At 41.2% G+C, this 27,426-nt stretch overlaps 1 protein-coding gene across 1 annotated transcript in view; it reads left to right on the top strand.

The window, feature by feature from the left end:
* The window catches only part of LOC126385484 (potassium voltage-gated channel subfamily D member 3-like), a 142,103-nt gene that overhangs the window by 109,524 nt on the left and 5,153 nt on the right, over positions 1 to 27,426 (top strand). Inside the window, exons 3-4 of the mRNA XM_050037219.1 lie at positions 4,837 to 4,999; positions 19,917 to 20,018. Coding sequence (XP_049893176.1) covers positions 4,837 to 4,999; positions 19,917 to 20,018 — 265 coding nt within the window. The remainder of the gene's footprint in view (positions 1 to 4,836; positions 5,000 to 19,916; positions 20,019 to 27,426) is intronic.

Raw genomic sequence — 27,426 nt, 5'->3', positions numbered from 1 at the left:
TCATTAAAACTGTTACAACACAGAGTAAAGCAGTTTCACGTTACAAATCAGTGTTCAAATCAGTGCTAATGTGTGCTCACCTTTTTTCTGATAACTTAATATCCAGGGTCCATATTCACAAACATTCTGAGAATACTTTTAGAGAGCTCCTAACTGAGCCTAAAAACTTTTAGTAAGAAGTCCTAATTTAAGAGTGATTTGGGAAAGTTCTCAGAGCAAGTCTGAGCAAGGAAGAGACAGAAACTTTTACCATAATGGGGGGATGTGGTTGACCCCATTGCTCGGTGTAATGCATTCTTTTAACAGATGTGATTGGTTGTCACAGGCACGCCCTTTTGTGAGCCTGCAAGGTGTGGACACCCAGTGGAAATGAAATGAACTGCTGACTTTGAAAGTGTTGTCAGTGTTAGTGTGATCACTCTGCTGATGGAAGATTGAGACAGACTCAAGTCATCACTGCTGCTCTGTTGTATTTTTCCAGTTTTCCAAATGTCTTTGTTTTTTGATCATTATATTTCTGGCGTTTAGTGTTAGGTGGGATATGTGTGCAAATCCCTTTACTCACTGTCATCCAACGTTTGGAGAATATCTCTACGAACTCTTTGTGTTTCCACCTTTTTCTCTTCTGCTTAAGAAACTCTTAAAACTCCTTCACCCTGCTCCTAACAGTTTTTCAATTTAGGAGCTCTTTTAAGGTCTAAGATGCACTATGAATAACTTTTATCTTTACAAGGACCTAGCCTTAACTTTAAGGGGAAATTCTAAGAAAACATCACAATTCAAAGAATTTCGTCCCTGGAGCAACTCTTAGTACGAGGAAGCTTTGTGAATAAGGCCCCAGATGTTCAAGAGGTTCATTCTAGGAGCCAAATTATCTCCAAAACAAACAGGCAGATGTTAAACCAGCAAAAACACTTAATAAAGCAGTTTCACTTAAAAAAAAAAATCAGTGTTTTTCTGATAGTCGTCACAGAGAGGCGAACTACGATTGCCGACGCAAAAACCCTAATGGCCCTACCTAGAGCCAGTGTTTGGTTTGTCTTTTCTAGGCTACTGTAGAAACATGATGGTGCAACATGGCGTAGATATATACGACTCATTCTAAGGTAACGAAAACACAGCAATTCATATTTTCAGGTGATTACACTCTCAAGAAAACGTATTTGTCATATTCCATTTCTGACAATATGTCCCCCTAAATCCCACACTGGACTCTTGATGTTCATTTTTGCTTGACTTTGACCAGATGATTTCATCAGGATCGGTTGATGCAGGTCAATTCTTTGTAAGACACAGGAAAAAGAAGTTGGAACAGCATGTCAATCAATTGTCTGTTCAACTCATTTGTGCCTTTAATTGCGGTCTGCATCGTCTGTGCTGCTCTCTACTTTGTAAGATAAAAAAATTATAGAAAAAGTAATTTTCAAAGAGGATTTGAGCAACATCACGTCGTTCCCTCTCGCACATATTTGTTCAGGCAGAGCAGAAGGCTGGGTTTGTGATAATCCCCCGGCTCTTCAGTTTGTGGGTAGTAAGCAGGAGGTAAGTCTAGTGATTATAGCGCTTTTCAGCATGGAGAGTGGGAGCTTTGGGCCTAAAAAAAAAAAAAAAAAAACAACAGTCAGAAGAGTGGAAAGCCAGCACCCACCCACGTCTGAGCAGAGAGCGGCCCTCAAGAGGCACAGTGGTCAACAGTGCATGGGGCTTACCTGTCAAGAGTCTCGTTGTGTCGAGAATGCAGTGGAGAGGAAAGTCAGAGGAGCCAAAGAGGCCAGAGAGGAAGCTAAAAAAAGGCCCTTTTGACAAGTGCAAATGTTTTAGTGAAACTTTGAGGATCAGAATCAAACCCCCGTGCTCAATCCGTTTTTTAAAGTGGCCCTTGAGAAAATCTGTCTGTCGAGGACTTTGGTAACAAGAACAGTCCCTTATGCAGAATATGCACTTGTCTTTCCTCCCCCCTGTTGTCTTCCTCGTTTTCTAATTACGCTGTTTTTCTCTCAGAATGGTACCTATCATGCACCAGCAAACAATGTTTCCCATTGCTTCACATCACACTACTTTAATCTGAAGTCAGCCGCCTCTCCGGGAGACAATTTTAGTCTTTTCCCACCCGCTTACAAGCTCGTCCTAGAAGCCTGTATTTTAAAATCAATTTGTTCCACTACACGCCATCATGGCCCACAGCTTTGGCCAGCGAGTCAACCTTGGCTTCTTCTTGGCCCTGGATCCCAGTGGCATGGCTTTGTTGTGCCCAGTCTGAGCTGCATAGATAGCAGTGGTCCTATCTCTCTACGTTTGTCCACCTGTTACAGCAGGCAGTCACCTGTGTAGTCAAATTAGCTGAGGCCCAAAAGAAGCAGAGAACAACCAGCCTGAGATAACCAGACCAAATCACACATGCAACTTAGTCTCAAGCCTCCCATTACATTGTTGTTTCCAAGGAGCATTTTTAATGGCCGTAGATCAAAATGCCTCTGGATGCAATCGGATTGGCCTATAACGAATCACAGCAATGAAACATGGGACGTAGCGCTGAGTGACAAACAAGTGTTAACAGACTTCTGGGTGCAGAGATGAGTTGTGATGGTGTAGCATTCATTTCAATAAACAGATATCCGCATTAGTGAGGAGAAGCTGTAGGTGACAGGAAGTCTAAGTTGTTTTGGTCAATAACGTCTGAGCTGGCTTTAGTTCCCTGCAGGTAAACCGTCTGTGTGGAGAGCAAAAGAGGCAGGACGCATTGGCCAGAGTACAGTCTCAGAACCCACTGGCTATTGTCAGATGACAAGTTAGCTTATTATTGGCTTTTTACTCTTTTATCTGATTTCATATGCAGATATCGCTTCATAGAGTTTAGTCAAAATGTTGGCTAGATGTGTCAGTTGCTAATTGAACTGTTGATATTGATTGGCGCACAGAAGAGGAAGTCTCAGCCTGGATATCTGCTGGCTACACCAGCACCCCAAAAATATTGTCCCCGCACACCCCAGCCACCGCTCCACCATCCACAGCCAGACACACAGGGCTGATTTACTGCTGAATTACAGCTCACAACTTACACCAGAGGCTGACACTGCTTCGGTGTGAGTGTTTTTGCTGGCTAGCAAAACATCCTGGCACAGTCTATTTGCTGGAGTTTGCCAGCCTGTCGCTCATGTGGCATGTGAAGATAATTACGAGCACAGCTGCTCTCGGCTTTCAGTGTCTGATAGTCCACCACTAACATTTTTGTCACGTCTTGTCTCCTTAACGAAAATGAAACATAGATTTCGTCTTAGTTTTTATTATTAAGATCTACTGTTATCTTTTGTCTTGTTTTTATCATGGAAAAAAGGTTGTTGCCAATTTTTTTTACATAGTTTTCATCAACAAAACTAACACTGATCACTACATAAAATTAGTCTTGCATAGCCAGACCCAGCTCCGTATTTTGTTTAGCACTGTGCATTAAACACCAACAACTTATGAGCTAGCATTGTAGACACTAAAACGTATTTTGGGGGCGATTTAGGAACTTAAGCCAGCACTTGCTTATCACCAAAACAAGTTCCCTCCCAACAATATTTTGTAAGGGCATTGTTTCCGCATCGTGGGCTTAGCACTGCCCAGACACCTATGATTGGTTTAAAGAAATACAAACAACCCAGAGCGTTTCCCCCTTAGTGCAGGAGTTATGTTTTGTTCAGCCAAACTTTTCTCCAGTGATGGCACAGTGCGAGAAAGGTCTGACTATTAACTCTATAGTGAACATATATATTCCATTCATCCATTTTCGTAACCGCTTACCCTCTTGAGGGTCGCAGGGGGGCTGGAACCTATCCCAGCTGACACTGGGTGAGAGGCGGGGTACACCCTGGACAGGTCACCAGACTATCACAGGGCTGACACATAGAGGCAGACAACCATTCACACTCACATTCACACCTACAGGCAATTTAGAGTCACCAATTAACCTGCATGTCTTTGGACTGTGGGAGGAAGCTGGAGTACCTGGAGAAAACCCACGCAGACACGGGGAGAACATGCAAACTCCGCCCAGAAGGGCTCCCTCCTGGGATTGAATCAGGAACCCTCTTGCTGTGAGGCTACAATGCTAACCACTACACCACTGTGCCGCCCCGAGCAGTATATTGATACTGGTATTTTGCGTCCTCACTGACAGGTGTAGTGTCTTATCAAATAAGTAATTTTCACATTTATTAAATGCAGTCCACTGTCCAGTGGGATTGTTGGCAGAATACCTTAAAATAAAATGACACAAAGTACATGTAGGGCACAGCCAACGTCAGATCAGGGAACTTCCCAGACCTGCTAGATTGTTTCAGCCTTGCTAGTTGTGTATCACCACATAGAGCTGGAAATTATGTTAACATTAAATTTGAATAATGGTATGTTTTTAAGTGAATTTCTTATATTTTAATAAATATAATTAGTGGATGTTTTCTTTAACTCCCTCTTAAAGAAACTCATTTGTCATCACGTTCCTAGAAGTCGATGTGTCAAGGTGACGTGATTATTGAGCACCTGTAGCTTTGATACATGATGGTAATTAATTAGTCTCTTCTGATCCATGTGGACCCTGTGGTGTTTTTTCTTAAGAACCCCTGCCTGTCTTGGAGTGGGGGCTCCCACTGTCACAGCCACTGTTTTTATTTATTTCTGGCACCTTAATGTCAAGGTGTTTTCAAAAACTCTATCCTATCTTTTGATAGGCCGGTTTCTCTGCCTCATCCAATGGGCAAAGACCTTTTTGTTACCTTACCTAGTGCATCCTGAGTCTGAACCCTGTATCTGTGTCAGCACTTTGTCTAAACTCTCCATCTGTCTCTTTCGTAGGTATGGAGACATGGTGCCAAAGACGATCGCCGGGAAGATCTTCGGCTCCATCTGCTCCCTAAGCGGCGTGCTGGTGATTGCTCTGCCCGTCCCCGTTATCGTCTCCAACTTCAGTCGCATCTACCACCAGAACCAGAGAGCGGACAAACGGCGGGCTCAGAAGGTAAAAGTCAGTGTCTTTATTTTATTCCATCTGCCCCAACAGGCAGATTAGAGAGTTATGTGTGGGTTCAATAAGTGTGTTTGTGTTGGAGCGTGTGTATGTACATATTACCTGACCAGTAGTAGTGCAGGCTGCTGCTTTTCAAAAGGCGAAAGCACCACAGGATTATTAGGTGTCATTACGTTCATAACAATGAATGGGAGGTTGAAGTGTTGAGTAAAAACACAGAGTGGGTGGATACTGATGATTATTCCTGGAAACCTCTTAAAGGTCTTTTTTTTAATTTATATAATTCAGATCATTAAAATAATGACAGAGGGTGAACAGATCTTCATGACCGATAACTTTCTTTTCATGAAAAAGACAGATGACACATTTTACAAACTTGAAAAAAGGTGATGGTGAAAAGGATTGACCCCAATTAAGAATCGTAGGTCTGCACTGCAATTTGCCGTCCCTCAACCTACATCATCCCACATTTTTCAACGTTATTACACACACACAAAGGAGATGTTTTGCCCTTCAGACCCACATTATTCAACGTCCTTCCACACATGCACACACACTCCCTATCTCTCTGTCTCTAACACACACACTTTAAATCCAAGTACTAAATGTTAGCTATCCACTCACTACACTCACCCAGTGGGCTTGACCTTTTCTACCGTGCGAGATAAGAGCGCTATTAAGTTAGAGAGCAGCTGCTGATAGCTAATTGAGGAGGGAAAAGTCTGGTTTGAATCCATAGTGATATAAGAATCCTGTGTGGCTGGTTTTCTCATTAATATATTGCCTTGAATCAGCATAAGTAAAATGGGATTTATTCCCAGTTCAGACAGTGAAGTGAACTCCTTTACACCTTCATGTGGCTCAGTCTGGATCCTTTTGACCAGGGAGTGGGGGGTAAAAAGGTAGACACACACCAGTTTCTCTTATATTGCATATAGCCGCTGCACCTTTTCAGAGGAAATGAAATAAATCAAAGTATGTTTACCATGAAAACAGTTTGACAATAGATGAGACACTGCAGGCTACACAGCTGCACGTGATGGATAATGCACTGAAATCATGTTACTAATATTTTCTGCAATCAGAGTGTTTACTGCTTTTAAAGTATGACACTTAATAATATTTTTTAAGTAATCACTTAAAAAAAAACAAATGAAAATGTTGGTGCTCTCACTGCAAATAAGATTTCTTCGTAAATTGTTGTCATGATTTTTCAGCTTAGCTTAACTAGCTGGAAGGAGAGGGAATAGCAGCCCTCCGAGACCCCACTGTCAGCGGTCACAGGGGGCTGGTTGCCAGTGGCAGCGCTTGGTCGAACTAGCAATAAAATGTTGCCGGTCTGGCTGACAGGGAATCATTACAGTCCAGGATTAGACCCCTGAAGCTGGGGTTTGCTTTGGCTGAATTCTAGCTGCTACAGTGGCGTACTGAAGGCTAACTGACAGTCCATGTCTCTCTGCACCTACCACAAATAGAAACTAATTCTGTGGAAAACACTGAAATAATGTCGGATATATTACTTCGCAAACTTGGTACAAGAAAAACAAAAAAAACCCTCACATTATTTCCCATGGAATTTCACGTTTTCGCCTGTGTAACGTTACTTGATTGATTGATTTCACCCTCGGGCAGCAGATGCTGTGTTCTATCATATCTACTTCTGATCAGATGGCTGTCCAGCTGTTACTGTCGTTGCCATGGCAAAGCCCATTTGTGTGTGTTTTGGTTTTGAGTTCCATTGACATGAGTCTTTCTCAAGAATCATAAGCTATGTCTCAATTCAGGGGCTGCAGCCTTTGAAGACCGCGGCCTTTGCAGTCGACATCGGCCATGTTCTTTGAAGACCGCATCAGCCAAACCGGTCTAATCTGTAGAGGATTTCCTGGTTGCGTCACCAGTTGTCCTCGCCCTGACCAGTTGGCTTTGCTGTTACCTAGCAACCAGCTGTGCTTGACAAAAGAAGGAGTAAGCTAGTAAATAAGTTAGCCCCAAATCATGGACCCAGAGATTGTTCTTATATATTTTTTTTTTTAATGTAATACTTGAGGAGATGATTCACTGCCGGAGACACCGCCGTTGATATATTATATATATATATATATATATATATGTATATATAGTTTCAGGCTGATGAACCGTTTTCAGGTAAACTTATTAAATAAGATTGTTTACGCTGTGTGCTTTTAGCTAATAGTAATGTTCACAACAGTTAACCGTTAGCTAGTCAACAACCATAGTTAACTTACCTTAATATATAATCGTCACCGGCGCGCAGTGCATCTTGGGATAGGCTGGGCCAGGAAGAATTCATCCGTTGCGTCCTCCAAATGCTGGGAAAGAAGGCTGCATTTCTCAGCCAAATTTGAAAGAAGCCTTCGAAATAGGACATCCTTGGTCGCCCTGATGTGACACAATCTCTCTTCAAATGCAGCTTTCGAAGGCTGCAGCCACTGAATTGAGACACAGCTGTAGACTCCACCTTTACAGTATGTTTTGACATCAATAGGTGTATATGGGCATGAATGAATTGTTGCCTAGCAACAGAGAGACTGTCATAGAAAATGTAGTTCAAGAACGGCAAGGCAGACTTTATCACCTATAATTTAAAGAAGCAACAGACAGCATTTTTGCCTATATATATCATTATGAAAATAATGTGGGTTGCACAGGGTAGTATACACAGTAAAATCAGACTATCAGCGTTTACATAGGTTACTTAATGGCTTTGCAATCTTTGCAATAAGCTTCTGCCACCGGGGACGAATTTTCGCGGAAAAAAATCTGCTTTACGGCAGGAAATGCGTCATGTATTGCCAAACTGGTCGGTCAGCCAATCAGGGACTGGAGCTGGTCCTTATGAGGAGATGGGCAGGGCATGAGATAGTTGAGTCACGAGCACAATGGCAGACGGACAAAGTTTGGAGATAAGTGAAAAACGGCCTCCCAAAAGAAAACAATTGCTCCTCTGTCTGAGGAGGCGAGGATGCACAAAAAGGAGAGTGATGAAAGAAGAGGAAAAACAAGAGTAAACCTCAGTCAGGTGTTCAAGAGATGGAGGGAGCTCCGTGACCAAAGAGGCTTCAAAACCGATGTCCAGCTAGCTTTCTTTCTAATGGATCAGTAAGTAACCCGGCTAAATGTTAGCTAGCAGAGAGAGGACTGTACTGTACTGGCTGCTAGTTAATTCCTAGCTGGCCAGCATCGCAAATCGCTGCAACCAGGGACCGGGTAGCGAGTGTTGGTCGGCTGACATCCTCGTTGCCATTCTATGGCAGCCCTCGGACAGTGATTACATCCACCACCCCACCGCCGCCGCCGCAGCTACTGGGCACCCAGCATCTCCGACCGGGAGAAGTGGAGTAAAATCCTCTCCTCGGCTCCCGTTTGTCTGGTGAACACCTCTCCCCTGTCAATACACTCTTCCAGCAGTTTAATAATATTGATGCCAGTTGTAACATTTGAATGTTTTAGTAGTAAGCCATGTTCTAAGCGGGATAATGTATAGTGAGCCGGTGACAGTTGAAAAATAACTCCGCTGCGCGTCGGGGTTCCATTCCCCTGTCGGGAGTTATTTTTCAACAGTCACCGGCTCACTATACATTATCCCTTACGTGTCTACTGTTGTTTGTACTGATACTGTACATATTGGTATAATTTACTGTGAGCTGTTTGTACTGATACTGTGCATTCTGGTATAATTATTTGCATTACTATTTGTTTTTGTTCTTCAGATAAATCTGATAATTGTTGCTCGGTCTCTTTACTCATTTATTTAGTATAGTGTCCACACACCGTCTCATTCTACATTCTACTCTGCTTTACGGCTTACATTTTACAGCCTACAAGACATGATTATCTCTGATCCCCACGGTCAATTTGGTCTTTGCGACAGTGCGAGCAACACTGCTGACGCTAGGTGGCACCAAGCTAACAAAACCCGAATCCTATCTGTTGCCTCTTTAAATTAGCAGAATAATGCATATTTAGAAAAATGCTCCATTATTGGCCGATATATATCGTGCACTCATAGTTTCTCATCAGGTGCTGGATGGAAAGGTGGATGGCATAAGCCAAAATACGATGTTGTTACAGCTGCTGGTGCCACTGGCTTGAATATTCAAACACAGATACAAACTCTTAAGTTAAAGTTCAGAACATCAAAAACAGCCTTGTTCCAAACTGATGTACCCAGCAGCATTTCTGTTGGTCATTTAGTACTCTGCACCACAAACTGTTGTTTATATGGATTCTGAGGATTTCCCCTGAAGGAAATTTTCATTTTCCTAATTTCTAGCAGTGGTTGTAAAATGTGTTTTAGACCACGACGGGACAGTAAAACTCTTCAGTAGAAATCCGTCTTTGTTTTGAGTAAGCATCTCCTCTGGTTCATCTGCCCCATTAAATGAGCGAGGAGAAACTCTGGGATACACAACCCACTGTAAATGAGGAATTAATTTATAAAGCATTATTGAGCTGTTAAATGAAAATTAAAAAGAAATTACATTTTAATGCAGATTTTTTTTTGCTGCAGTCAAGAGGGACCACAAATGGAAAACGCTGCCGCACCAGTATCGACATTTTAAAGACCAACGCTTGCCTGGTGTGTTTCCAAAACTTACATATTGGACGAACATTAATCTGTCGTAATGTTCTTTGAATCAGTAAAGTAAACAGATGGGGCAGTGAGTAGGTCAGACTGTAGCATTTACTCTAACAGATTAGTAAACATCGTCAGTCTGTTGGTGTTGGGCAGGTAGAGTGGGTTTTTAGGCATCTGTGAAAAGTTCTGTTTATGCAGATAACAACACTGATAAGAGCAGTGAGAGTGAACCAGGAGAGTTCAGCTGTGGGCTGTAATATGAAAACAATAAGCTGAGAGAGTCTATAAAGCTCAGGAAACTGCGGAGTCTGGTGACATGGCGTCATCACTACCAGCGCCCCCCCTTCACATACAAGTACCATTGTTTATATAAAATATTTATTATAGTTTTAGATGCTGAAATTTAAAGTTAATTTTTGCTCTTAGAAACAGCAGGGAGAGCAACAGCTTTTAAACCAGTATGTTCGAGAAGTTCTGAAAGAGATCATCAGGATAATGAAAAACTGAACTGAGAGCTTTTTGTGAGATTGTTTTTCTCAGCTGCTGCTGAAGTTAAAAATTAAGTTTCAAGCACATTACTAGAATTGGAAAATTGCTAAGCATTCACACAGTGAGTAGTTAGTTAAAAGAAAAATATGATTGAAATGTATTTATCCTAAAGTAAACATTTCATGTAAATTATTATAAGAATGAATTAATTAGGCAATAAGTCACGACAGGCCACAGTTCACAGTGATTTTAGATCAGCTAAGGGGCGTTGTTAGGAGTGACGTGGAGCAGAGTTATTGCTTTTATGAAATGGTTACTACATAAATTTGCCAATGTTTCATAGAATAAACACAGCAACAAAAAATTGAATAATTTATGGATAACAATTAAGAATAACAATAAGGCCAAGAAATGTAGTTTTTCAGCAACATTTAGCAGAATGGTTGCCAAACAACACACAGACGCAGATGAAAAGATGCCACAGTATACCTAATGTTAGGCAACACTCACTATGCCAGGTTCACACTACACGATATCAGCCTGATCGTTGCACTACGCAGTGTTGTACAGTGTCGGCATGGATCATGAATGACAACGAGTGTCATACGCGATAATCCATCTCATGTAGTGTGTCATAGTAAACGACAACCGACGCCACATGTGGGACGCCTCACAACGTTCCGACAGAAAGTCTAGCATGTTTGATTTTCTGTTTGTCGTTCCCGACTTCTCCCGTCACAGCTGCCACTTTGAACAATAGGAACACAGTGCACAAAAACACCCCAGCCCATTTGATATTTCCTCTAGGGATGTTACCACGACAAAGTAAAAAGCGAAAAATGATGGTGTGAAATAGCAGAGGCACATTAGCAACCTGGTGAGTACTGCCATTAGCATCAAGATAGCAAAGAATGTTATTTCTTTATAATGGAGACGGACATAAAGTAAGAAAATTTAAGAATAGTGGCGGGGCTTTTACTCACCACAACACCAGAGGCTACCAGCTTCATTTGGCACAGACTACATTATAAATGGTCCGTTATTTATTATTCCCTCTGTATTTTTATATTTTTTACTTTTTATCTGCTCCCATTTGCCTTGATAAAGGTACTGCATCGCGCCGTCATTTTAAACTCAACACTTCCTGTTCTGTTTCAAATTAAAAGCCCCTTATAACCTCGGCTGCGAGAATCCCTCCATTTTCTAAATAGGCTTTTATTGTGAAACATTTGCAGGAACTTGTTGTGGAGGATTCAGTGACTTGCATGTTTGCGTATGGTACTTCAGATGTAGATGTAGATATAGCTCCTGCCATCTGGTGGTGCATTTTACGTTACTACAACATTTCGGCTGGGACATGAACAGACACAGTGACTGAAATAACAGTAAAAGTAATAAAAATAGGACAAGAATAACCCGATGACATCACACACGTCGTGAACGACAACCACGGATGATTGGTCATAGACCAACATGTGGTCATGTCTGTCGGCCACGTCGCGGCACAATTTTATGACAATGCAATCGTGTAATCTGACATAGTGACTGTCAGGGCAGACAAAAATGTTACAGTAGCCTATGTAGTGTGAACCCAGCATTATACCTAACCAAAAGAATAGGTTGATTTTCACTAACTTCCAAAATGGCTTACATGACCGGCCCCAAAATGATAATTCTAAAGGTCGCAGTTTTAAACACATCCTCAACGTCATGAAACGGTCACAGTTCTACGTTAAAATTTCATGGTTAGGTTTAGGCAACACAATCATGTGGTTAGGTCTGGGAAACACATCATGGTTTGGCATTAAATAAGTAGTTTTGTCACTTACGTCACTAATGTAGCCCGCCACACATACTAGCATACATTGACTTCGGGATGTGAACAACAGTCTCCTCTGCTACCTCAAGTTACATCGATAACTTACCATAGATCGTTGGTGTAGTTTATCCTGTTTGAAAGTGACTGGACACAGTGGGGTCCCTGGCTGCTCAAACTTAAATCCCCATAAGTCTCTTGGTTTCTTTCACTGGTATATTTGTAGGTTTTTGTGCATTAATTGAATGACAGTGTTGTGTGCTTGTCCAAGAGGATGATAAATGATTCTGGCTTCAGTTGGCGGTTGCCCTCGGTCACAGCTGTGTGTTTATAGAGTATTTTACAACCGTTTTGGATGTGTGTCTCACCCAATCATAATCAAGGACCGGAGCTATCCATTTCATAAATATAAATTGACAAAACACATGCAGTAAAAGCTACAGAAAGGTTCATCTTTGTTCTCTTGTTTCTTGATCTTCTTACACTGAGAAAATCTTTTACTAACCCAGTAAAGTACATTTTGTAGGTACAGTAGAAACCTTGAGCTCAGCGTGCAGGAGTTGCTTTGTTGGATTTGTCAGTGTAATTTTCTGTTCTTACCTTGTGTTCATCTGGAAAAGGCCAACAATTTTTAAAGGTTAGCAAGTCACCAACACATTTACCCTGCACCTGTGAGCTATTTTTACTCACTAATGTACAGAAAAAAAACTCGTATGGCCATATACGCCCCATTGTTTCCCTATAGTAGGAGTTTAAGACTGGAGAGAGCAGGAAAGTAGAGAAGATTGCATCCATTCTTCCTCCCTCTATTACTCCTGGCCTTCCCTCCCTCTCCAGGTCTCATTCGTCTTCATTCTTCTCTAACAACAGGCTGCTCCAGGCTCCCATTACAATTATGTAGTCAACTGGGGATTTGACTTTACAAAAAGGTCCTCTCATGTACCCATTGTAGCTTCACAGTCAGAAAATAGAAGGTAGAGAATCTAAATTGGATTTAATGATAGTCGTTCCCTACCAAGTTCTGTGTGTGTGGGCCTCAGTGTAGAGAGCAGTGTCGCCGCTTCTTCATTCCATCACCCACAGATGGCATAACTAGCAAGAGAGACAACCCCTGATAATGCTCCGGATTTCCTGATATGTGGAAAAGAAAACTTCCCCGAAGGAAGAAGACAGGGTTTTTTTTATTACTGCACAACAAACCGGTGCAGGGTAGCCGCCATCAGAGTGTCTGTGAGTGTCGAGGCAGTAAATGGACTGAGGTCACACCGGTAATGGGACAGCAAAGTCAAGTGGAGCCGCACTGAGAGATGGCAGGTTGTTGAGGAAGTAAAAAAAAGACACAGGAGACGTGAGGGCAAAACAAGACGATGGGGCCAAGAGAGGAAGGAGAGAAGGAGGTCGGGCTTGAGAGGGAAAGAGAGAAAGAGAAACCAAAGGAGACGGTCTTAGAAAGTAGAGAGTGAAAGTATGAAGGAGGCTGATTGGGGTAAAGGAAAAAAGGAAAAGGTCTCTATATGCAGTGGTTTCAAGGCTCACTTGTCTTAGAGGTGAACATTTCGTGCCTTTTTCACTGGACTGCTGCAGTCTGGCTGTCTGCCTGTCGGACTGTGGGTGGTAATGCTGGAGCATATAGGCTTGATTTGCTCGATCAACCAAGACCATAGATAAAAAAAAAGAAAGAAAGGAAAATCACAAGAATCCATCATCACCTGGCTTTGGACAGGGCGTTGAGGAGGCCATTAGGCCTGTCTCTGAACAGACCGTAATTTTAGAGTAAAGTTCTCCAGCCATGAAATACTTCCTCATCACCCTCAATTGTTGTCCAGAAACTTTTAAAAGACGCATCAGTGAGACACACAAGTGGAGCTGATGACATGGTATTTCAATACTATGATCACTCAATAAATGATTTAGCCTTTTTGTGACCTGTTTTAAAAAGGGATTTCCACCAAATTTACACAGAGGTCAATTTACTCATCTATTTAACCTATGAAGAACGTTGCATAATGTCTATTGGTGCTGAAGGGAAAGCGGAAAAACAGAAAGCCTGCGTTTAAAAGATGAGGAACAGTACCAGGCAGGAAGAGGCTAACTTAAAGATGCTATTGGTTGGCCAGCCAGCATACATAATACATGTTCTGGTTACGTCCAAACCTCTCCACCTTTTGGATGAGTATTTTTAAAGGAATCCCATGCTATCTTACCAAACAAAGCCCACGTGGTTACAGCTTCCACTGCTCTCCTGGCAAGATGTTTGATCCTTCTAAATTGGAAGCAACACGTTCCCCCATCCTTTTCTCATTGGGTCAGAGAAGTTATGTACTTCTTAAAGTTAGAAGACATCAAATACACACTCAAAGGGTCCTCTCAAACCTTTATTAAGATATGGACTTTGGACTTTTTGGATACAGGAACACCTCAATGTTGCACAACGGCAGAGAGCAATCCACCTTTACCTGAATGTATGTTGTAACCTGTAATCCTATGGATGGGTGGGCAGGGTGGTAGCAATTCTGATTTCAAGTTATCTGTATATATGATGAGCAGTGTGTCTTTATAGTCAGGGGAGGAATGGTTGGATTGATGTTAAATATACATGTTTTGTATCTTTGTGGGATAAAGACACTGAAAATCAGTACACGATATTTACAAAAAAAAGATGTTATTGGTTGCATAATGGAAAATGTTTGATCCAGCATCTTTGCAGCTTAATATTACAGAATAGTTCACCTAAAAACAATATAGATTGTATATATATTTAGTACTCACCCCCTGGTCCCAGAAAACGTGGTGTTCAGGAGAGCAGAAAAACCCAAAAATTGAATATTAGTGCGATCAGACTTTGACAGATGTCGAAAGACAATAGAAAACATCTGACAAAATTTTTAGAAGATTCCTGTGCAGCATTATCCCAATGTCTTGTATCCATTCATGGGCTCATGGAAATCCAAACACAACGTGCTGCATCATGGGCAACTGGACTTGCTTGAGTTTCTTGAAGCAACTCAAGCAAGTCCTATGATACAGCACTTACGATTACCATGCCCTGGATGACTGAGAATCTTTACCAACACTTGTACATGCATAATCTGTGAATGCTTTGTTTTGATTTCCATGTGCCCACAAGTTCCTATTCATGGATACGCAATATAAAATCACCAGAATATCCCTTTAAAAATGCCCCTCTTGAGTAGGAATGGATGGGCTCAAGGTTGAGAGCCACAGGAGAGACAAAGAGACAAACTAACCCATTGTTGCTTTAATTTTTTATCCATGTGGTTTTTTTGACAAAAAGATTACAGATTAAACATCAGCCTTATCCTTAAAATATTGACTTGACACTTGGTTGTATTTACCTGGACTTTACTTGGCATTAAGCCCAGTTCAGACCAAAGATTCATGATGAGCAGGTTCAGATTTTCAAGTACTTGCAATGCGTCGGTCTGCAGTGTTCTGAAAAACCTGCTGGTTTACTCTTATGCAACTAGAAGAGACAGTGCATTGCTTCTGTATCAATGACTCACTTTACTTTTGTTCTAACTTTAGCTTTCCAGGCTTTTTTTTGTTTGCAGCTGGATATACATGTAATTCGTAGTGTTTTAAAATATGAATGACAAAGATACTTGCTACAGTTGCATTTTTTAGCACTCATGAAACTGCTAAAAGACTTGAGAAAAAAACAAGAGGACTGAGAATTTGGAGCCGTCCGTTGGTGCTTCAGCAGAATACCCAGGGGGCTTCAGCAAATTATTGCTGAGACAGGAGATCTCCGCTCCTCTATCAGTTTCTCCCATGTATTCCCGGAGTGGTTCTGTCGTTTAGAGGAGTTGGTATCATCTTTAATCAGCAGTGAAAGCTCTGACTATTGAGACAGCATTTCACAAGGCGAATGGCTAATAACACTGTGCTTCTCCTTCCTTCTAAAAACTCGTGACGTTCCTCACGTTCTAAAACCACCCACTGGTGACTTGGCAAGCTGAGTCGCAGGCACAGACTGTATATAAAGATGGACAACCGTCCCCAGCTGTCTGCACTGTACAAGAAATATAGCTTAAGTATCCCGGACATGGCCACTGCCATCTTGCTCTGTTGATGTCATTTGGAGCCAGAATGTGCGTAGTAGTAGTGTCGAGTAACGAGTTCCCACAAGTGCATCTGTCCAACCAATCCCGAGCAGCGCCTCTGATGGAGAGCACAGCAATTGGCACACACAGCTGTCAACCATGACATCAAAGCCCATTTTTATAGCATCAAATAACTAATTAAAACCAAACTTATAAGAAAGTGACCATTGATCAAACATCAGTGTGGTAAGAACTACTTAAAATGACAGTTTTAAGTTTGACCCATGTCTCACCTGCTAATGTGGGATTTATACTTATGCGTCGAATTGACGCCATACCTACAGTGTAGGCTCTGCGTCGGCATAGATATATACATATGTTTGGAAAACCTGTTTAGCATCAGACAGTTGTTTTGTCGGTGAACATTGTGAGTTGTAATGGAGCTGAATTTTGTAAAATTATGTTTGTTAAATGTTGCTGTTGTCCCTGGCTTCATATGAGTAGAAGAAACGTCTGTTAGCCACTAGGCTAATTTATACAATGTAAAATACCATAGGCTTGTGCTAAAAACATTAGCATGTTGTATTTGGAAAATGTGTCCAGCAAAAGACAAATGCTTTGTCTGTGAATGCTGCGAGTTATAGTGAAGCTGATTATTGTACTTGTGTTTGAAACTGTCTCTATTAAGCCATGTTTAATGTGTTTTAGGTGTGTTTTGAATCAACTAAACTTTGCAGCACTTCACAGGAACCCTGCTGCCGATTAGTATTTTGGCACCACACAACTATAAATGCTAACAGTGGCGTAGGTCACATGTGTAGGCTACAGCGTAGGTTTTTCATAGAGCTGATGCACAAGTATAAATCCCACTTAACATGGAGAGGGCAGGGTTTATGACCAATACTGCAGCCATCTACCAGGGGCAATCAAGATGTTTTGTCTTCACTTCTGTGAAACTGGAATGTTGTCCATTTTAATATAGCCAGCTTATGTTGAAACGTTCTTAAAACAGTTTCATCTTGTTGCAAATCTTTGGTCTAAAGTGGGCTTCAGATTTGTGATTCACTTAACACGTCTGGGCTCCAAAATCAAATTCAGAATTTCATCAGCTCAGAGTGGAGAGTCCTTAGACAACCATTTGGACTCAATAGACCATCAGAGAAGAAGGAGCACTCATCACCACATCAGTAGGATCAGAGTTAGTTATTCTTTCATATTTTTTCTTTCCGTGTCAAGTCGAGCTTTTGATCAATAAGAGAAACAGACGGCCCTCGACAGCACTTTCCCTTTCAAATCCATTCACACTTTAGTTGAAGCAACGCAGAAAGGAGCAGTCGGCGGTTGTCTCCTCTTCTCCCTCCTTGTCCTCTCCATTTCACATCCTGTGCACGTACATACACAATCATTATTATTACATCTCAGTCTCTAGCATTCCTCAAACCTTCACAGGTATCTACAGTCTGACGGACAATTTCTGAAGCATCCAAACTAATTCCATTACTTTTGATTCGCGTCTGGGAAGCAGATATTGCTCTGCCTGTCTCCTGTTTCTGAAATGCACTTATCAGGGAGAGAGAGAGAGAGGAGTGGGACAAGGTTGAAGAAATCGCTCACCTTACGTGTCCAAAAGCACTTCAGGCAGAGGTATATAACAGAGTCGTCCTAATATCCTCTTCATTTTAAGAAATTCCCAGTACGATTTCTCTCTCATTTCCTGCCTGTCTCCCTCGCTGTGTTCAGTTATCACAGTCAGTCTATCTGTTGGAGGAGTTATCACTTTTATCTTTTTGCTTCCCGTCATTGTAGGCAAACTGGCTTTGAACACTTTATATTCAGCAGACAGCTGCATTGTTGTAAATTCTTCTGTCTCATATGGGCAGAATCTGCACTTATGCTTTAAACTGTCCATTAGATGCGTCTCAGTTACTGACGACGACGTCAGTGGGTTGGCTTTGCTTTATATTGCTGTTATATTTTTCATAGCTTTAGTATTTTTGTTTTTAAATTGTTTTTTTTTTTCTGCTTAATTTTCCTATTTGGAAAGGATCAAACTGAAATATTTTAGACAAAGGACTCACAAAAAAATACAGCTTCAAAGACACATTCTTCATAGTTTATTTGGACCCTTATTGAGTTGACGGAATTTTTTTTAAGAAACAAACAGCAATTTATAAAAACAAAGTATCAATGGAACAAGACAAGGCAGAACAAATCAAATAACAGCATCACAAAACAGGAAGACTGATTTTACAGATGTAAGGGTAAACAAAAAAATTAAATCACATCTAATGACATCTATGTGAGATTCATCTGCTTTTGTTTCAGTGAGTTTTTTGAAGAAAAATCTACTTTTGATCTGTTTTATTCCGTATCTAGCATGTGGACACCCGTCTCCTCATTCGGGCTACAACTGGCAATTATTTTGGCAATCAATTAATCTTTATTCCACTTGTTTTGTCTTTGACGATTAATCAGTTGGTTGTTTTGTATCAATCACAAGTTCATAAATCCCAAGGTGATGTCTTCAAATGTCTTGTTTTATGCAACCAATAGTCCAAAAGCCACAGAGATTAAGTTTCCGGAAACATAAGACAATAAAAAAGCAACAAATATTCACATTGGTAAAGTTGGAACCAGAGAATGTTGATATATTATGATTATCCTTTTGCTGCGTGATCTTGTCCCTACGTTTTGACGGCCTTTTGTATGGTATCTTAACACAGAAGGGGTCTGTAGTTAAGTTTATGCAACAAAACATTGTGGTTATGGTAAGGAAAAGACTGCGGTTGATGAGGCGAGTCGATTCACGTGACTAACGACACCTGACAAAATAACTCAACACTGACTTTTAGTTTGAACCAGGAGACTGCTGTTAGTGTCCTGTATGAAAGTCCTGTGCCTGTTGGACCCTTCCATCACCCCTTTTCCAAGGCAGACTTTCTCACTCTTTACGCTACATCTGCTGCTCTGAACATGTGATAATGATGTGGAGGGTTTCCATTGAAGTTAGCTGGAGGGGTGCATGGTGCATCCGTATGTGATGCCAAGGGGGACTGACCAAGCAGCAGAGTTCAATTAATGAATTTACAAGCTGTTTGAGCTGGAGTCCTTATTCTTGTGTACCTTTTGGTCTGGGGCTGTTTGTCATGGGTTGGGCTTGGCCATTTAATAACAAATAATAAAAAATACTTTAATATAGATATTTAGACAGTAGTGTGCTTCCACCTTCCTGGCAAAAGTTTGTGGAAGGCCCTTTTCTGTTTTAACATGACAAAGCTCACGCTTACAAACAAGTAGGGTGATGCGGTACGAATCATGATACAGGTTAGGATTTAATATAGTGTGATATTGCAATTTTTTTAAAAAGCAAGCAGTGTGCCCTTTATGACCCTGCCTGTTTCATAGGCCTGTGTTATTTGTGTTTATGCTAGCGATATGTTGTTACATCGGAGTGGAAGAATCAAATGGCTGAAGATAGATTACAACACTGAAGGATTTAGCCAGTCAGGGGCACAACACAAAATGAAACACTGCCATGATTTTTCGCCTGTAAACTATTATTTAATAATATATATAAGTGATAGTGTTTTTGAGAAGTGATTCAGTGTTACAAAACATAATACTGTGATATTCAAATGTTTCTCACACCCCTACAAACAAGTCCCATGAAAAACATTATCTTCCGAGTTTGGTTTGGAATAACATTTGCACAGAGCTCTGTGTGTCCAGAGTTCTGTACTCATGCTTAGAGAGAGTCTTGGTGTAAAAATCTAAAATTGTGGGGGTAAAAGCAGTACAGTAGAAGCTGTGAAAATTACTACAGAGTTTGGATGATGAGTTGGCAGATTCTCACTATTAAATACTGTGTTAGTCATCTTCTCTGACCTCCCGCCCACCCTGTCTGATGATGTGACCTCTTCTTCTTCTTCCCACGCCCAGAAAGCCAGACTGGCCAGGATAAGAATATCCAAGTCCGGCAGCGCCAACGCCTTCCTCCAGAGCAAACGCAACGGACTGCTCAACGAGCTGCTGGAGCTGACGGTGAGAACGACCTCTGACCCTCTGAACACTCAGAACCGCCACCGGCAAAGTGGGCGTGATGATTACTGAGAAGTAATTTCAAATGTGTTCATTAAAAGTGACATGAAATGTCAGCAGATTATGAGACCGTATGAGAGATTAATCATATTGTTCCTTGTCAAACACCCATCTACTAATTATTTCAGTTCACTGCAACTCAATAGCTTGGAAGCAGCAACGTCACATCTGCAGTATAAACACACACAAACATCTACACACACAAAATGACAAACAATTACTTCTATAATTAAGCAAAGGACAATTTAGAAGTCATTTAGAGGCTATAAAAGAGCGGCAGAAGTTGGAGTCATTACACTCTGGTTGTTATACAGGGCAGGAGTGATAGCAGAGGAGTTATGCCAATAATCCCCCATGCTGGCGATATCAGTGTAATCACACAAAGTACTTTTCTTAGTTGTCTTTCAGTCCTAGACTCGATTTAATCCACGTCTGTAAAACTGGCAAAGTCAGACAACAGAGGTTGTTTTTACTTTGCTTGCTTGTTGTGTCGCTCTTGGTGATAATTAGATGGTTAGTGCATTAAAAAAAGAGGCTGCAGCAAACTTCAAAACTGCAGTAGTGAACAATGAGGCAGCGGAGGACACTTAAATCCCACACTCCACGTTCCTACAAAAGGTACAAAATGTTTCTGTCTTTCCTCCTCTCTGTGATTACAGACAGCTGCAGTGTTGTTATGTTCTCATCTTTTGTCATCCCCATACCTTAAACCTGAGATAAGTGTTTTTTTGTAGTAGCTCAGGGACAGCAAGAAACCTGTAAACACAAAACTGTACAGAGAGCAACATTAGCATGTATTGTTAATCATGTTTCAGGCCACTTGGCAAATTTTGGTCTCTACTCCTGAGAGAAATATTGAGCTTTAAATGCTTGACTTTCTTCACCAGCTAGTTTTGCACAGCAGGTATCATAAATGTATTGTAGCTGCTTTAAAGAAATTGTTAAACATTTTGAGAAGGGTGCTTATTCTCTTTCTTGCTGAGAATTAGATGAGATTGATACCACTCTCATGTTTGTGCACTACGTTTAGAACCAAAACCAGGTAATTAGCTGAGTATACAGATTGGACATGGGGACACAGCCTGGTTCTCTGCAGAGTTCAAAAACATGCAGACCAGCGGCCTGGTGCACCAGCTACACCAAGTTGTTTCAGATTTCCTTCATTTTCAGGCTGGTTTTGTGGATTTGGAGCTAAATGTTGTGCCTGGGGCACGTCGTGTATTAATGATACTCGTTACCTGGAGAGGTTGGAAAAAGATATACATTTCTTCCCTGTTCCAAAACCAAACTCAAACCCTGAAAAGTGTAGGGTTAGCTAGCTAGCTACTGAAGATATAGCCTACTGAATGTATACACATGCTGCTTTTGCTTTTTAATGATTATAACAGTGAAACAAAGATCGACCCTGCTGTACAGGAACCAGTGAAGGGAAGCAGGGAAACTTTGCTGATATTCAACCAGCTGTGTGTCATCACATTGTGCGCAGATGAATGTTGTTTGACGTCCGGCGGCGGAGGTCCGGGTGCTGGCGGAGGTCCAGATGCTGGACCAAAGATGCGAAGCCAAACATGTTTCATCTGCACACACTGTGATGCCACACAGCTGGTTCAATATCAGCAAAGTTTCCCTTTATATTCATTGTCTTGTGTGGCGATCAGCAGTGATGTGGTGGTTCACTTTGACACTGTGATCTGTATCCTATAGTTCGGCTTTAGCTTCTAACTATCTTTGTCTTTTTAACCTGTTGTTGCTGCTGAGTCAGTTTGACATCCTGGATATATCCTTCAAACACAGACTGTAGACCCCTCTGTCTGCTTCTCTCTGGAATCACTGTTTCACTTTTCCAAAAATATGATAATATTTCTTCAGGGAGTGCAGTTAGTTACAGTGTGGGTTCCATGCTTACTCTGACAGCTTGTCGGACCATCACAAAGGGGCGGGGCTTAGCAACAGGTCAATTAAGGAAAAGCATTTTTCTGTGTAACAAAATTCACCAAACAATGACAAAAATGTACGCAAACTAGAACACATAGTGATAGCCTACACTGGCAAAATTAGTAGTTGTTAACTGTAAAGTTATGTAACTCTGTATATCTGTTTTCCAGTGTGTCACAGAGGTTATTTATTTACATGCATTACTTCTATGTGTTATTTTCTATCTATGCACTTTATGTTGCATGTCAGCAGACATCCTGATTCAATTTAAAGCATTTCTGTTTTAAGTATAAAAAACTCAAGGTCACCTGTGTGTATAATCTATTACAGAGAATACATTGCAGACACAAAACAGCCAGTATAGTTTGTTTGTTCCTCCATGGCCGCTATTTTACAGAGGACTCTATGCCGATGAAGAGCTAAGTGTAAGACTTTTAAAGGGATAGTGCACCCAAAAATGAAAATTCAGCCATTATCTACTCACCCATATGCCGAGGGAGGCTCTGGTGAAGTTTTAGAGTCCTCACATCCCTTGTGGAGAGAGGGCTAGCAACAAAACTCCATCTAATGGAGGCTGGGCGCCCCAGATTAAAACGTCTGAAAAACACATAATTGAAACAACAGAATACCTCCATACTGCTCGTGCGTAGTGATGCAAGTGTCCTGAAGCCCCGACATAAAAAGTTGTTTGGAAAAACATCATTTAAACTCTGTTTTTAGCCTCATTGTAGCTTGTAGCTCTAACGGCCTCTGTGTACACTGCACTCACGTGTGTGTCGGGGCTTCAGGACACTTGGATCACTACACTACTAGTATGGAGATATTTTGTGGTTTCAATTATGTGTTCTTGGACGTTTTAATCTGGGTCGCCGTCAACCATTAGGTGTGCAGTTGTGCTGCTACCCACTCCCCCCTCAGATTTCCGTAAGGGATGTGAGGACTCTAAAACTTCACCTGAGCCTCCCTCGGCATATGGGTGAGTAGATAATGGCTGAATTTTCATTTTTGGGTGCACTGTCCCTTTAAGTTGTAACTTCTGCCTACGTTGGAGCTATTTCAGCTGGTGCGTCCTTTAAAATATTAGTAGCTCAAAAACTCCAACCTAAGTTAGAAATTATGTTCAAACTAGCCCAGGCTTTACCTTACACTTAGCACCTAGCACCTTTTACTAGATTACCAAATAAATCATTATATGTTATTTCTTTAATTTGTACATAAACGTAAAAATGACATGTTGTAGTTTCACAGGGAGTTATTGGGGTTACGATGAAGTTGCCAAGCAAACAGTGGGTCAGAAAATATAGCATGTAATTTAGCATTAAACCAAAAGTTGTCATTGTTATATTTCTGTGTGATTGTGGATTTAAAAAAAATTACATAGAATGTGTAAATTTAGGATATTTTTGATCTTTGGTCTCTAGCCAGGCTAGCCTTTTCTCATGCTTTCAGTCTTTCTGCTAAGCGAAGCTAATTACCTCTTGGCTCTAGCTGCATACTGAGACAGGTATTAACCCAAGAAAGCAATAACTGTATTTCTTAACATGTCTAACCATTCGTTTAAATTACATGTCCTTCTCTTTATCTCCACTTGCAGACATCAACCAACTTTCTACTTTATAAAGTAAGCATCCTCCACCATGTTGTCCTCCCCGTTTTACTCGTCCCTTCTTTTTTTTCTTTTTTTAAACTCCTCACCACACCATGGAAAAATGCATTTGGTAATGCATGAGCAAATTGCCTATATCCTTCCCATCCAGTCCATCACTCTTGCTTTCAGTGACACACTCCCCTCCTTGCAGATGGTTACTAAAATGCATTTGGATCTAATCGAGTCCAGTGTGAAAGCTCATGGGTGTCTGGAAGTGGTTAGAATTATCATATAAATGCCATCTGTGAGTGCTGAGCGACCAACATCCCTCTGCGTGCGTGCGATGAGGCTGCCAGAGTCCTGCCGCATCAAATTACGGTGGTGTCACTGCTGTCAGTCAGTCAGTGGCGCTGCGTGGGTCTGGGGTGAGAGTGAGTGGCGATATATGACAAAATGACTGCTTCTCTCACAACCTATACTTAGATGAGAAGTTATGGTCTGTTGGTCTTTTTCAGTTTCCCCCAAAGGCTTTTTAATTTTCTGACAGCCGTTTATTTGTTACCCAGATCACAGCGCTCATTATCATACAGGGTGATTTATTGATAATCCTGTCAAGTTTTATTACAACCTTGCATTGAAAGACCTTACAGCTTCATCCCTTTAGGTGCTGTTAACTTAATTTTCTATTTTCACTTTAGATTGACAGGATTTGTTCCGATTTGCCCCTGTGGTTAACACCCAATCATTTCCCACATCGCTTTTTTTTCCTCCAGTAATTCAAAAAGGCCTGGGCTGTGTTCATCCCTGACAAAATGTTGTAGAGCAGAAATGGTGGTGTGTTGAACACCCTGACGCACTGCCTTTTTATACGGCAGGGTTTAATTTAATTTAATTCAATTCAAATGGGCTTTATTGACATGGGAAGCATATGTTTACATTGTCAAAGCAAGTGTGAAATAAAAACAGAACTTGTATGTACCATTATTAAGGATCTATTAGAATCTGGTTTATATACATGTTGCTGCTGATTGGGTAACACCTCTGACACACCCACCAATTCAGAGAACACATACTTCAAAGCCCATTTCACGTTTGGAGGAAACATGTCATTCAACCTGAAAACTGTGGCAAAACATTGCACACTGTTCTCAGATCGAACGTGCCACGCTTCTTGACAACTGACTCATTCAGATCTTTGTAGGGAAGGAGCAAAGGATTCACAATCATGTTATGTTCCTGTGCCAATAAGGAATGGGAATTGCATTCTGTACAGTAACATCGCAATCTTTGAAGAAGCTGTAGCTACGCTATCTGCCGGTCCAATCACCTGTCAGTTGTTCATCATCAGAAATGTAAAACTATGTGCAAAAGACAAATGCTGATATAAAGAGAGGATCTGGACAGAGGCAAAAGAGCTTAATCTTACGCAACTAATGTCAGTTGATGATATCGATGCTTACAAACTAGGAGATATAGAATGGTCAAAGGACGTCGATAGCTTGCCTACTAACCTTACTCTTACTGATGTCATCTGGTGTTTGGTGTTAGCACCTACACCTGTCAGCAACTCAAAAACTTTAAATCTGGATGCCCATGTCCCATTTACAAAAGGGTGGGTACAGGACCTTCAGATCTATAAACCAAATGTCAGCTACGCAATCATCCAGACAAAGACAAGCTAATGCTATGCTAACTGAATGCGAACAAAACATCTGCTAATCCTGCATGATTAATCTTTCAATAGTTAGCAAAATGAAACACATAAATCTACCTCTGTGTCTGATTTGATACTATATACTAAATTTGGTGATTTGTACCTTAATTACTGTGTTTTGTGTTAGTTCAGCAGTTCTTTTTGACACTTAAACAGCCAGCCTATGGCACTCTTACCCTTATCTTTCAGAAATGACAGACTCACTGTTGATTAATAACATAATTCCATTTCCCATACCTGAAAAGTGGAGAGAAGCAAATTGGCACAAAAAGGCAACAAATGTAGATGAGATTAACACAGCTACTTGTTCTAGAAAATCAACTGTTGGTGGATAAAACAGCCCACGGAAATGTCTGCTTTTGACTAATAAAGCTAATTAAATGATTGACAAATATGTTATTTATTACATTAATGCAGAAATCTTCCAAAAAAAAACCCCAATATAACCAATTGCAACATTGCCACAATGGTCTAAATACACCCAGAGATGTAACCACAGTACCACAGTATGACACAGTACAGTATGACCAAAAATCCAAATATCATCTAACAATATATATCGTCAAATCACCCAACCCTAAAGGATTGTTGTAAGTTCACACAGAAACTACAGCTCCTGAATTGGAACATTTTCTTGTTCTTTTGTAACAGCAGCATCTTTCCAGAACATAGAGCCAAAAACTGCAGTTCCTCTAATGGCCACTTGAGGCTGGCTCCAAAAGTGAGTCAATCCTCATAGACTCCCATGTTAAAATGCCCAACTGTACAGCAGAAATAAACATGTTACAGCCAAAACCAAAAACAGTTTTGGTCTCTATAGCTAATTTCAACATTTATGACAACTCTACAGGGGGTGTATTCTTTTTATCACTCACCTGTTTACATTTTATTAAGGCGTAAGGGTACGCATAATTAAGCGCAGGCCACTTGAGTGACAGTCCGTTGCTATAGTCTATGCATCACATCCACCTCTCATGGTCTTTTCTGGCTACAAAAACTCAAGATGTTGACAGCCAAAATGCCAAACCTGTACGGTCAATGGTACCACCTCAGAAAATATTAGGCTCTCCAAGTACCATGACTATATTAAAACACAGTAGCAAAGGCCTACCCTATTCTGCTATGAACAGTTCATTCAGGAAGCATGTTTACTCCTAATCAGAAGATTATTTGTTGTTGACTGTTGTCAGCCACAGCCTCACTGTAAACAGGGGTAGAACTGGAACTGGCACAACTCTTCTTCTTCTACACAACTCTCATACAACATAAGCCCCTCATCAGGTGCTGTGGAGACATCACTGCTGCTGCTGAAGTAGCCACTAGCACTTACACTCGGTTGATTGTCGTCAACTTTGTACCAAATTTGAGGAAACTCCTTCCAGGCCTTCAGGAGATACTGCGTTCACAAGTTTGAGACAGATGCAAGGTCACAGTGACTTTGACCTTTGATTACCAAATTCTAATCAATTCATTGATAAGTCCAAGTGAAAATTTGTACTGAATTTAAGGATATTCCCTTAAGGTGTTCTTGAGATATCGTTTTCTCAGGAATAAGATGGATGCAAGGTCACAGTGAACTTGACCTTTGACCAACAAAATTTAATCCCTTCATTGTTAAAGGGATAGTGCACCCAGAAATGAAAATTCAGCCATTATCTACTCACCCTTATGCCGATGGAGGCCCTGGTGAAGTTTTAGAGCCCTCACATCCCTTGCGGAGATCGGCGGGTGGAGCGGCCAGCACACCAAATGGCAGACGGCGCCCCAGACTAACGTCCAGAAACACAAAATTGAATCCACAAAGTATCTCCATACTGCTCATCCGTAGTGATCCAAGTGTGCTGCAGCCGCGACATAAAAAGTTGTTTCGAAAAACGTCATACGAACTCTGTTTTTAGCCTCACTGTAGCCTGTAGCTCTGACTGCTTCTCTGTGCTCCGCGCTCATGTGTGCACGCTCAGGGTGATCGGTCTCTGAAGAGCAGCAGTCTCGTCAGTACTGATGTCCAGATTGTCAAGTGCAGGCATCGCCAATTCCCAGTCTGAGCAGCAAAGACTTTCCTCATTCGTTGGCATTGCTTTGCATCTGAAACAACTACACCACCAGGTTTCCAG

This window comes from Epinephelus moara, chromosome 24 (genome assembly GCF_006386435.1).
Source record: "Epinephelus moara isolate mb chromosome 24, YSFRI_EMoa_1.0, whole genome shotgun sequence".
Taxonomy (NCBI): Eukaryota; Metazoa; Chordata; class Actinopteri; order Perciformes; family Serranidae; genus Epinephelus; species Epinephelus moara.
The sequence above is the reverse complement of the archived record's forward strand: the minus strand, read 5'-3'. Positions and strand labels throughout refer to the sequence as shown.